The sequence below is a fragment of the Triturus cristatus genome, chromosome 7 (genome assembly GCF_964204655.1).
Source record: "Triturus cristatus chromosome 7, aTriCri1.1, whole genome shotgun sequence".
Taxonomy (NCBI): Eukaryota; Metazoa; Chordata; class Amphibia; order Caudata; family Salamandridae; genus Triturus; species Triturus cristatus.
The window spans coordinates 885,907,660-885,921,052 of NC_140590.1; the positions used below are offsets into that span (position 1 = coordinate 885,907,660).

Consider the following 13,393-nt stretch of genomic DNA (forward strand, 5'->3'; position numbering starts at 1 on the left):
CATGCGCGCTTTCACTTTCCAAGCAATAGATCTTGCATTTACAAGAGTTTGAGCTATTGGCGTTGTAAATAACAATGTCTTTTATTTATGTGCTAATTAACAAAAACGATAAATAAAAGGCATTGTCATTTACAATTCCAATAGCTTAAACTATTGCAAATACGAGACCTAATACATGTAATGTAACTGGTCCTTTTGTAAAGTGCTCTGACACCTTTGAGTAAAGTTTACGCTATATAAAATCGCATTAAATAAAATTAATAAAATAAAATTTAAAAATTGCAAATGCTTGTTTTTATTGCATTTCGTCTGCTTTTCGTGGTTATTACGCATCATGAGACCTAAGGTTTTTCAGCGAAGTTCCCCGCCCTCATTTTGCACAGCATCACAGTTACCTTACAATTTTTTTAATACACTTCGAACGCTTTTCCTGGTTATTACACAACATAGGACCACTGACATCACAGCGAAGTCGGAAGGGAGTTCCATTCCAAGATGGCCGCTCTGCAATGTAGCTACACTAATTGCCTGTGGTAGTCTTTTTTCTATTTTGATGCCCCGCCCTCCAATATAACCTTCCAGACAAGGCCCTCCCTTTCCCTGTCAACAGCAGGGCTGACAAGAAGGTCCGAAGGGGAGGTGGCTGGAGATGAGCAAAGAAGGATTTTTTTTTTGTTTTTTATTTTAATTCGCAGTTTGTTTTAACAGCTTTTTAATCCCCCTTGATGATTTAAGCTCCTTTTATTTCTGCTCTTGGATTCGCATCTCCATCTGAAGCCGAACGGCAGCTGTCAAGAAATCTCCACTTAGTAACAAGGTATGTGACTTCTCTCGAGTGATTTGGATTAAGGGTGTTCCCCACGTCTTTACCGAGGGCGAAGTAGATTATGGGTATCTCCTTTGTTTCCATTTCAGAGGGGTAAAGGATCTAAAAAGACCTGCCAGTGTCGCCCCGCCCACCATTTTTGGTAGTACTGCTCACCACTTGTGTTTTTATGTTGTTGACATCTCTCCTCTCCCACCCCCGTTATGCTTTATACCCCCGTTATGTTGTATCCCTTCCACTGAGCGTTCACGTTAATCTGTTTGGTGCTGGGTGTTGTCCCCTTTTTGGGGGGAGTTCGGTGGGGCCATCGTTCTCCGCTGTTCCTCAATTGGGTAATTGGATGTTAGCTAGACTAGCACCGCACTAATGTGAAATCATGACAATTAGCTTGCCTGGGCTATTTAACTTCGTATAAAGATTGTTAATAGGAATGGTTACTCTTTCTTAGTCGCAAGAATATGTGAAAAAAGTGTTGATCGTAGCCTCCAAAGGGAGGCGCGAATACTTCGTTTACGTTCTAGTTTGTGGACTGTTGAACCATCATTGTTTGTGTGTGTGTGGTTTCAGTGTACTGAGGTAAGCAGTCCCTGCAGCTGGTAAAGTACTTGGCAGTGTGCAGCTTTTTGGTTTAAATTTTGGGTTTCACGCTGTGACCGTAATCCTTCAATCCCTGCACTGGAGCCTCTTGAACGCGACTAGCATTTAAACCGCAGAACATGCCCAGGCATAACACTCTACCAGGACGAGGGAAGAGCAAACTACCTACCCGAGGCCGCTTGCTCTTAACCGGCGGCAGCTAGCAGTAAAGTATTTTACATTCTTTGGGCATAGTTCATGTCTCTGATGGTTTCACAAATCAATTGAATGCATTAAATATTTTAATTTTCTAATCTTGAGTAGGAGCTCGAACTAGTCACTTTAAAGTAAATGATTGTTCCTTCGAACTATTTTACGTTGTGTTTTTTGGGTCCTATTACATTTAACAGTGGCATCTTTTTAATGCATTCTTGTATTTGTAATGCGCTGAATATCACCACCAGGTAGCTTCAAGACATGTATTTAATCAATGAAACATTGACATTAATAACACATTTAAAAAAAAAGAATGACACAAAACGTCCCGACAAGACGAATAAAAAAGAAATAATCGACTTTCGATTTAGCAGAACGTCCATTTAGAATTCAATGCTGGCCACAAAATGTCTACAAATTGTTGCTATGTAGAAAATTTTAAGTGTCAAACTCGCTTGGCTGAACAATGTTTACTAAGATGGAGCAAGCCTATTTGGGTATCGCCAACCCGTTAATTACCGTAACTTGTTTGCATAACGCAGCTTTTAATTAACTGCAGCTGTAGAACTAACGTATCATGTCGGCTAAAAGAATTAAGCCACTAACATACACTAAAACATTCTGAAATATTCTCATCACAATTTACATTTTTAAATGCATTAATGTGCAACGTGACAAAGTTAAAACAATGATCTTTACTACTTAAACACTGTGTACACGCAGAGATGTACTAGTAGCAGTGTAACTAAAGTGATCAAATTACAGGTAAACCGTAATGCTATGTTTTGTGATTTAAGAAGCGCCCCTAAAATACTTGGTGTTGCTTTAAATTATGCCATTTTGTTTCAAAATCTAATGTAAACCGTTTGAGAATGTATATTTAGATACTAAAAAAGTTAAATATTAAAATCGTTTTTAGCTTACTAGGTTTTAGTGATTTGAAAAAGCATCAAATGCTGTTGGCTTCATCTAGACTTGAAGGGTTAAAACGCCGAGTGCACAGGTAAAGAAGGTTGACTCTTCTTAATGCTGTATAACTTCATTGTTTCTGTCCACGACTTCTCCTTGACAATACCCACCAAGCATTGGCAATGCAAATCGTTTTGGATTTTGTGTATTGACAACTGTTGCCAATGTTTACTTGGGTACTGGTAGCTGGAGCTCACTTATCACACAGTGAAGCTTGCACTTCTTGCTGTGTTGTATGCTAGTGATATTTGGTAAATATTTTATGTTGTACAAAAGCCAAACCAGACCTCAGTGCCCGTGTTTTTTAACCCCTTACAAAGTGTATGCCAAATTTGCTATTCCTATTTGGTAAGTACTGACTTGCTTATAAGACCTTAGTATATGGTGCCCAGGGTACCAAGGACAGGTAAGTCAATGTCCCCACACAAGGCTTCAGCACGGACTATGCCACTCTGTGTGACAAGGTACAGAAAGGCTCCCAGCCTGCTACTGCAGACTGGAAGGACAGTGTTTACACTGACAGCTCGACTTTGCCATTCAAATCTATGGCAAAGCCACCCCTTCCCTTAACATTATGCAAGTCTCCACTAAGGAAGGCGTAGAGAGCCCCATGGCATAGAGCTGCATAGTCTTAAGAGGGACATGCATGTGTATAAATGTCGTTGCAGCAGAACCATCAAAATATCGTTTTGCTGTTTGAAAGTTAGGAGCCTATTGGCTATTACAGGGATGTAGGCTGGCCCCTAATTGGCTAATTTCTGAAAGGGACTACCTACCGGGGTACTGTAAGGTATCCAATTAATCGTGGCATGCAACCCATACCTGTTGCCTCGATCATATTTAATGTCTCTATTGAAAAGTAAAGCAACATTTAGAAGGATAGCATTATGTGCCACAGTAGTCTCACATGGGCTACAACTCACAGACAGCTTTGTGCCTGCCTGGGGACTTGTGTGAATGACTCCCTGGCTTAGGATCAAACACAGCCTGCTGCAGGGTGAGGGGTTACCTATCCTTCGTAGGAAGCCAATCTGGGTGTTTGCCCAACAGGCAAGCGTCAAAGGGGAAGCTACCTTTGACGGGCAAATGGCAGTAAAACTCGAGAGGGGCTGCTTTTTGTTCAAATCATTCAGGTACTTGTATAGCAAAGCTCCTCATCTGAGAGGGTTTTCAGGCGCTGTGCTGCGTGTATCAGTCTAAGAGCCAGGTGTTAAGTTACTAACTGAAGGCTGTCAGCAAGGGTGAAGTGCAGAGGTGGAGGGTGTTTCCAAGACTTGACAGCAAGGTGGCAGAAGGAGCATCCTCTGGAGTGGCAGCGATAGATGCATGGTATATGTGCGAGTTGAGCAGAGATTCCTGGGAGAATGTTGGCAATTCAGGCAGTGCTTCATGTAAGCGGGTCTTTGGTCGCAAAGGGCTTTGTATGCGTGGGTCAGAAGTTTGAGTTAGCCTCTCTTCTGAATGGGGAGCCAGTGGAGGGCCTTCAGGTGTTGGGTGATATGGGTCCTCTTGGGTAGGTTGAGGATCCGTCTGGCTGCTGCGTTCTTGATCGCCTGGTGTTTTCATGAATAGGGTGGGGGTGCCTGGGTAGTGTTGACCTAGTCTAGCTTGCTGATAATAAGGGCTTGCGTCAATGGTTTCCTGATGGGGAGCCTCTTGAAGACTTTGCGGACAGTTAGGAATTGCCACAAAGGCAACCCCATTGACTGCCCCTCAACCGGAGCATCATTTGAGCATCTTGACGTCCTGCATCCCCAGCATCAGGACCACTCCATTATATTCTGTGGCGGTCATGCTGTTAAGGTGTGAACTAGACCCCCAAAAAGACCGCCATCCTGTTGGGTTTGGTCACCCAACTTTCACGATTTTTTGGGGGAAGCATTTTCAAGCTTCTTGTTGACCAATGCTTGTTTGCAGTTTATATTAAGTGATAAAACTTTTTAAAAGCTGTATCTACCAAACTTTCAGGCGGATTTTGCTAAGTATGTACTGACATTTTTGTGTGGGTGTGGTGTTTATTGCATTAATCAGTAGCCAGGGTTACTGTATATATCAGTTTATTCGAGATGACCATTATCTGGGTCTAAGTGAAGAATCTTGTTGCCATGCTTGCAATATTCAAAGTGGTTTGACTTTAAAGGAATCGGTAAAAATACCATAGTTCTTACTAATGCCTTATAGTGCCTTTAACTGTGAGTAAACTAATCATAAGACGTAATGGCTCTTAGATGGGAACTGAAGACATTTACATGTTTGCTGAGCAGCAGTATTCCAAGAGTCACTTCATGGCTGTATACATTTTTTTCCCTTTGCAACCTATAGCTTTCTGCAACATCTCTGGTAAAAGGAAGAACCACAAAGAATATAAGCTCACACTGCCTCTGGAAAATTGACCATCATTGATATACTGGTCTTTGCAAATAAAACAATGTAAGTATAGCTGTAAAGTCTTTACAATGCAAATTAACAATTTATTGTGATGCATAATCAAAGGGAGAAATGCTGACTTTTTTTATTCCCTTTCAATATAGATGATCGAAGCATTGACAACATCCGAAGCACAGACCCTTCTCTACCAGTTGAACGAATTGCTGGAACAGGAGCTTAGATGGCAGCCCAAAGCCTGTGGGCTGAGACTTATTGAATCTTCTCATGACAATGGCCTTCGCATGACTGCCAGGCTAAGGGACTTTGAAGTCAAAGATCTCTTGAGCTTGACCCAGTTTTTTGGGTTCAGTACTGAGACTTTTTCCTTAGCTGTTCATCTGTTAGATCGTTTTTTATCCAAAATGAAGGTAAGTTAGACTTCGTATGTTCTACTCTACATATGTTAAGCTTTATTTTTTGTGCTTTGAGTGGATAATTGCTAAACGTTGGGAGCACTATTTTGCTGAGAAAAGTAATGTGATATTATGCACCAAGGGAAAAGCTATTACTGCAGCCATAATAGACGTGTGTAGAAAAGTGGAGTAATATGTTGTATGGCTGGATTGCCTTACCATGTTGTATTCTCATAAAACACCAAAGATGGTACTTGGGAGTCACACAAATAAATCCTTAGTACAGTACTGGTAGAGCTGCAAAGAGCAGTCTCTTTACTAGAGGAATACATGTTAAGCATTTCAGAGTACCAACATGGACAATAAGTAATTGAGACAACTCAAGAAAAATCCAACACCAGTTTATACAAAGAATGTATTTTTAGCTTATGTTAGACACCAAAACGAGTGGAATATCGCCTAAATTGTAGGTTTAGGCGAGTTAGGGGTGTGGTAGCTAGTAGCTAATGGGCAGCTTGGCCCTGCGTTTAGTTTGCTCTTGAGGTAACCACATCTGGTGGTGGTCACCTTTCCTGCCGAAAATCCAGTTTCTGCCCTCCTAAAGTTGGCAGAACGCTCTTAGGTGTGCTGTCCACCCTAAAGCCTAGCGGGAGTGTACACTTCCCACATTGCTAATTTACTGCCTTGTCAAGGTGCAAGCATGCTTGGGGCAAGGGGGGGGGGGTCTATTTCCTCCGCAGGGGACAGCACAGATGCATATCGGAGGCTTTATAGCTTTTGACTCAGACCACTCTTCTGTTCCAATTCACTAGCTATCTGGGGAGGAGGGAGGTGTGACCTTCTTGCCCATCCCTTGGATTCCTGGGAATGATGACACTGCCTAGCTAGCCGTCAATCTGGTCTTGACTGCAGCAGCTGCAGTAAAGTGCGGGCTGGTCAGCCAGAACACAGTAAAGCTGGGGGCAGCCTCTAAGGTGCCATCTGTCTGTATTCCAGGGCACGAGAACCATGTCAAGGTGTGAGATGGCACATTGTTTGATACCAAACTTGATTTATTTTAGTGATTCAATCACTGAGCTGCCAATCTCTAGGGTACTCTGTTGGCAGCCCATGTTATCTTATGGACAGAACTCTTAAAGTGGCTTTCAATAGGGAACACCACTATAGGGATGTATAGGCTTGCACTTGAATGTCCACACCATAAATATAATGCATCCTGGGCTGAGGAGCCCTTCCTTAGGGGTGCCTTACAAACCTTAAAGGCAGTGTTTGTATGGTGCCACACATGGTGAGGGCACAGTCAAGTTTGTGCTTTCTGCACTGCTCCTGCAGACTGCAATGGAAGGCCTGCTGTCAGTTGGTTGCATGGGTTGACCAATGTGGCACAAACCCATGCTGCAGCTCTGGTGACCCCTTTACCAAATATGCCTTTGGTACTACATACTAGGTAATTAGAAGTGGGCAAGCTTTTGCCAATTTGGGATTACCAAGTTGAGCATCTCCGCTTTAGGAGAGAGCACAGGCATTGGGGTCTGGACAGCAGATTCCACTACACTATCAGTTCTAACCATCAGCATTTTGAGCAGAAAGTGGGGGTGACAATACAAAATGCAGCACTTTCCTACAACGAGGCTAAGAATGTAAGATCTTAAAACGTAACAAATACTATGCTGAAACACTTGTATACAAAAAAAAATTCCTTTTGGGGGAAGGCGGACTTTTAAAATAAAACCTTTAACTGTTGCGCAGATCATAATCTCCATGTTCTTGATAAACTACATTTGGATCTTGGCTGATTTGATGTACTATGTCTTCAGGTAACTACTTTTTTTTGTCTGTAGACGTGGGTTTCTTACTCTTTGTATTTTCTCTCAGGTCTTGCGACCTATGGATTCAACTGTCTGGGCTAAACATAAATACTATTGCATACAGTACTGCATAGTGTCCCTTTCTCATGATTGAATGGCTTTTTTGTCTGTTTGTCCCTACTCTTGAATGACTGGCTTCCTCTTTATTCTAGTTTGTTCGGCCTCCGGAGCATTTCTTCACCCATATTTGTTTGGCTAAGTTGGTCTTTCCACTGCTAAATGTAATAGAATTTTTGTTTCGACTGATATTGTGCACTTGGAGCACATTTTTCTCTTGATTCACGAACCACTTCACTCGATCCCACCCTTAAGTTCTGAGGTTGGAGATGCTGTTTATTCCTCTGTGTGACAGCCTTCATGCATGGGGATTCCATGGGTATTGTTGCATAGCACTTTGCTTGCCCTTGTCTTCAAGCCCTCTTTGATGTCCATTTCCTGCTCCACTGTGGCTGGCTGGCTCTATGGTCTTTGCCAATGCCACATGCTTTTAAAATATGCTGACACTGGTAGTAGTACAATCTGTCTTGAGTTTCTTATACTTTCTAGTTGGCCTCCACATTGCATGGAACAATGTGGTGCCAAAATACGGGGGCCATCTTGAAAGTGTGAAAACATTATTTTTCTATACTTTAAAAGATGGCAGTCCCACAATGTATGTATTATCTTGGGAGTGTAAAAAAAAAAAAAAAAACCACAATGGCTTGTTGCCAATTTTAGCATTCAGTGCTAGTGCATTTCAATAGGCTTGAGCTGTGGAAAGCCAATAGCAGCAACCAAAACCTGTGGCGAAGTGAGCCTGATTGGCAAGGCCAATGCTTGTTTAGGTCTCGCCTGACCCAGCGCATGGGCTGGTCTGGCGAGACTTATTGAGAGGGCTCCAAAAGTGCTACCAGGCCAGCCTAGAGCTACAGTGCATGTGTGCGGGCACGTGCACTGCGATTACTTTCACTTTCATGGCCGCTTTGATGTTTGATCTTTATCACTTTCACGGCCGCTTTGCATAGCCAACAGGTCTCACTTTTGGGACCTTGTAAGTATTTAGTTATGCAACTGTTGCATGGAAAAACACTTATAAGGTCCTAAAGGCGAGACCTATTGGCTATGCCAATGCTTGTTTTAATTGGCTGCTGCCACAATTGATCTTATGGGTACGGGGCACAAAGCTTAGCTGCTTTTTTTTTTTTTCTTTAAGGAGCCATCATTGTGTAGAAGTGTTTTTTTCTTTTTTTAACGTGCAAGTCTTCCTATTGAATGTTAGTGGTTTTAAGGCATGTATTCCACAGAGGAGGTCTTAACTGAATTATTTACTGTAATTCGTACTCCATTTATTTGTTGGCTGTTTAGCTTCCCTAAATAACATTAAACAGTGGCATTTCTAGTGGAAAAAAAACTTTCATGGCAGTGCTGGTCTCAGCATTTATTGTCACAACTGACAAGCTCACCCTTGTAGGCCCACTCTTTAGGCAGGTATCTACCAGTGAATCTTACCCAGTGTGTCATAAGCATCGTAAAGGCAGAACCCTGTGAGCAAGTTGCTGTCCACACTGTATTCTGTTTTCTTGCTTGGTCTTAAATTCACTGTCATTAGAACCTCTCGATGGCTTCTTGAATGACCATACAGGGTGCATTTGGTGGATAGTTCCTCAGTCCCTTGATTGCTCCTGTTGCCCCTCAGCTCCACAGGAAATGGCAGCCTTCTCCATGAATTACCATTTCCCTTTTGTTTGATGTATATTTACATCCAATCTGGTGGTGGTTTCACACTCTTGGCATAGCTTTCACAATACTGATCAGTAGATGCTCTTTAGGCTTAACTGCTATCAGGGGAGATTTTACTTGCCGTTTTTGTGACCAGTGTGCCAGGAATAAGGTCTGGGGCATAGAGTATGCTCTGCTGGACGCCTTGCTGCTTCTTCCATCACAGCCCAGTGCATCACCCGGGGCGAGGACTCCAGTCCCCAGGGTGCCCTAGACAGTACCCAGCTGCCGCGACTGAGGGTGGAGGCGTGGTCCATCGTGCATAAAGCGCTGCTTCTACCCCCCGCCGCGCAGGACAAAGCACAGACCAAGGGTGTGCCTGTCCGGGGCTGGAAGAGGCTGGGATGGGCCACCTCCCTGTCATTAGTCCCATTCTAGATCATTGTAGTGGGCTTAGTTAGTAGTGAGACACAGTACCTGTTTACTGGTTTTCTTTACCTTTTTTGTTTTTATCTCACTTTCAGTTTTGTCATTCCTCCCCAAGTTAGGGAAATGAGCAAGATTACGTGAAAAGGGGTGGCGGGGGACGGGAGTGGTGGGTACTCTTGATGCTTTTCTTTCTCGGGCAGAATCCGTGTTAATACAAGAGATTCAGTTGACCGAATGCCAACTCTCCCTAGATCCGCTATACCCCCCATAGGTTTAACTCCAGCATTAGTCTAATGTCCCTAATTTGTGCTCCCAATCGCCCTCAGCGCCCACAGTAAGTCCACAGCTAGGGCTTTCTACTGTATGTATTGTAGATAGTTTATTATTCTCTCTGCCCGCTACTTCTGCTAATGTGATCACTAGGCGGCAAAAGACAACCCTGGCCCTAGGTGGTGATCCTCAGTTAAAGAGGAAAGCGTGTAGTTCAGGTGAAACACAAGCCCGTGGCAACAGGGAGGGGGGGGCAGGCTCTGTGCCATCTTCTATGCCCCTAAATACAAATGTGGGTGCTGCAGTCATAGCTAGAACCTCCATAGAGAACCAACAGCCCTATTCTTTGCTGGCTCAAGATTTTTTTAAGCGGGTTGAAGTTAAGCTGCTAGTGCTGATTGACCCCCCGATTGTTATAATTGGCTGCAATAGATTAGAAAAAATGGAACAGCATATTTTTAAAGCCCCACAAGTCTACTCTGGGATTAGACAGCTTGAGTCCACTGACGTGAGTCAGGAGAATAGAATAGCACCTGATCCACTTCCACACTTTGTGGCTTGTCCTCCCCCTGCCCCCCCCTCCCCCAGTTTTAGCAATTTCCCCGAAACCTATCACATCGCTATTACCTTCACAAAGTGGTCCATTGTTACAGAAGGAAGGACCTAAGGGTCCTCAGGCTAGAATGCAAAGTACGGGTGGGGGTATATCTACTAATGTTTTCCTCCACCTCCACCTCCCACCTGGGGCCACACCTTATACTATTGTATTGGCAAATGTTCCAAGACTCCAAGCCCCAGTTCGTGAACACCGGTCTTCCCTTAAGAACAAGGCCCTTTATTTCTTGAACAATAGGACTGGTTTCTGGAACCATCTCCTCTGAGTTCAAGATGGTTCGAAGAGTCTCCGGGGTTGGTCAATCCGACAAAGTTTATGATGGTGACTGTGTAGTTCTAAGTTTCAGGTCTACAGGTTTGGTCCAGTTAATTTTGGACAGGGCAGCGTCACTTAGACTATGCAAAGATGCTATTAACGTTCTCCCGCTCGGCTATTTTTATCAATCAAGCACTTACTTTAGAGGGGAGTACAAAGGATACCTGTGAACATGCCTGGCCCTCATAACTTTGCGGTGCCGACCTTTAACAGATTTGAGGTTTTTGGTTCGATGGAGGATAATGATTGACTTTAATCCAGTTCATGCTTCACTAGCTCTAAGATGTACGATACTAGGGAGTCAGGAGTGGATCATTCAATATTTGTTATTCGGGTGCATGGGGCTCTTCCCCATTAACATTTAAATCGCCGCTGAGAGCTATTAACGGGGAAGATAAAGTGGGGGAAGTTGTTAGAACCAGCGAGCCACCCTCGAGCGCAGTGAGTCTGTTGGTGGGTGTAATAGAGCCCGGCTTAGTACCTTGTGACAACTTGTTACCACCCAGTCTAAATCGAAGTCATAGTGATTTTAATCTTCTACTGGAACATTGCTGGGTTAAAGAATAAATTATCGTCGCTGGATTGGTCATCTTTCATCGAAGCCCATGACATCTTGGTGTTTCAGGAAACCTGGTCAGTGGAACCCGTGTACCGCCAAGGTTATTTACACTTTTGTAAACCTGCTATGGCTGGCCTGAAGGGGAGACCAATGGGGGATTGGTCATCTTTCATCGAAGCCCATGACATCTTGGTGTTTCAGGAAACCTGGTCAGTGGAACCCGTGTACCGCCAAGGTTATTTACACTTTTGTAAACCTGATATGGCTGGCCTGAAGGGGAGACCAATGGGGGGTTTAACAATCTGGGTGAGACAGAATGATGGGTATAAAGTTCAGCAATTGGATATTGATAGTAGAGATTTTATTAATTAAACTTCAGATTCCGGATGTCACGAACCTACTAATTTTTAATGTATACGCAAGAGGGATACCTGGTGGTAAAGCCTCTGACATCGTTGCCCTCCTGGACTCTTATCTTTTTCAGTACAAAGGTACGGGTAACCTAATAGTAGCAGGTGATTTTAACTGTTCATTTGAACCGCTAGACAGCAATGATGTAGATCTTAGCTTAGAGGAGGCTTCTCAATGGAACATTCCGCAACTGACACTAACCCCTATTAAAAAATGGATGGACGCTGCACTTCAGCTTAAAGTTTTATGTCTGGAACGAGGGATGCAAATGGGAGGGTGGACTCGGATAGGCAGGGTTCCCCAACTTTTAGCAACGGGTTGAGAAGTAGTCACAGACATTTTTCTCAACAAGGAACTTTGGCCTTCCCTTATGGATATGGCTGTCATGGAACGGGTGGAAAGCGACCATAACCCCCTAGTACTGTCTTTGCAGCTGAAAGGACGCCATGTCACCGAAGAACAGGCAACGGAAAGCGCCAATATTTAAGTGCAGCTTAGTACTGATTCTAGAAGAGTTGAATCGTCAAACTGCATTAATAATGAGGAACAATTGGAGCTTATGAGGCAGTTGGTTGATAATGCAACAGTATATCTCCAAAGATGTGTTACACAGGAGGAAACTGACACCAAAGTTATTCTCATCCATAATGAACTTTTTAATAAGCTTAAGGGCTTTTTTATAACTAATCTAAACTTTTTTTAGAAAAATCATGGCCCAATGGTGGATACATGGTACGGGAAATCGTGTAGGGAAGCTTACAAAGCATTGGCCAGGGCCATAAGATCCAAGAATAGGGACAGGATTAAAAGCGCGAGGGTGGAATACAAGCTTGTACAATATAAAGCGAAAAGGGATTGGGACGAGCCATATTGGGACGAGTTATTCAAAGCCAGCAAAGATGGAAATATGGCTACATTCTGGCGTTTGGTGAAGTGGGGTAAGGGGAAACCAAGTCAAACTGCTCTAGTAATCGTGTAGCACCCAAACTGTGGGTATCCCATTTCAAGACCCAGTTTGCTATTGCGGATCATGAATTAGACCATGATCATGAACCATTCCTGATTCCTGTAGGTATTTCTCCCCCTCCCCCTTGAACTTTACTAGGCAGGAGGTAGATCTTGCACTAAACTCAGTCCAGAGAGGTAGAGCACCTGGGTTGGACTGTGTACCTTCAGATCTGTTCTTGCAAAATAAGGCTACATGGGTAATTTATATTCAGTCCCTAGCGAATGCTATTGCTAGCGGCTCCCCAATACCAGACTCATGGCAGGGAGCCGAGATCCTTCCAATATTTAAAAAGGGGATTGTTCAAATCCAGGTAATTATAGGCCCATAAGCTTAATCGACTGCCTACAGAAAGTTACTGCCAGGCGCGTGTAGTCTAATCCAGATTTGGATAGATGATTGACATCCTCTCTCCATTGCAGGCTAGGTTCTGCTCACACACTAGCACTATCGACCAGGTTTTTAGGTTTGTTTTAATTTACTGGCGCGTGGTGATTTTAAGAGGCGGTATATATTATGCTGCTTATGTAGATCTAAAGTCTGCATTCGACCTAGTTCCACGTGCAAAGATGTGGAGAGTATTTGAGGAACAGGGCATGCCTTTGGAACTACTGGCCTTTTTAATCAAACTCCACAATTCCAATTTTGCACATGTTCGATGGGGTCAGCAGGGGAGGGTGGCAGATAGGTTTCCGATTGCCAGAGGGGTTCCTCAGGGGTGCGTTTTGGCTCCAACTATTTTTTTCTTTGTTTATAAACATGATGATTCTGTATCTTATGAATCATCCAACCAACGCCCCTACTCTTTCTGGCATGAAGATTCCCCCTGCTTATGTTTGCAGATGATACTGTTA

General features: G+C 43.5%; 1 protein-coding gene across 1 annotated transcript in view; it reads left to right on the forward strand.

Moving 5' to 3' along the window:
* The first annotated feature begins 595 nt into the window (after positions 1 to 595).
* CCNG1 (cyclin G1) overlaps positions 596 to 13,393 on the forward strand; it is a 38,698-nt gene continuing 25,900 nt past the window's right edge. Inside the window, exons 1-3 of the mRNA XM_085617831.1 lie at positions 596 to 817; positions 4,910 to 5,017; positions 5,119 to 5,382. Coding sequence (XP_085473957.1) covers positions 5,119 to 5,382 — 264 coding nt within the window. The 5' untranslated portion in view covers positions 596 to 817; positions 4,910 to 5,017. The remainder of the gene's footprint in view (positions 818 to 4,909; positions 5,018 to 5,118; positions 5,383 to 13,393) is intronic.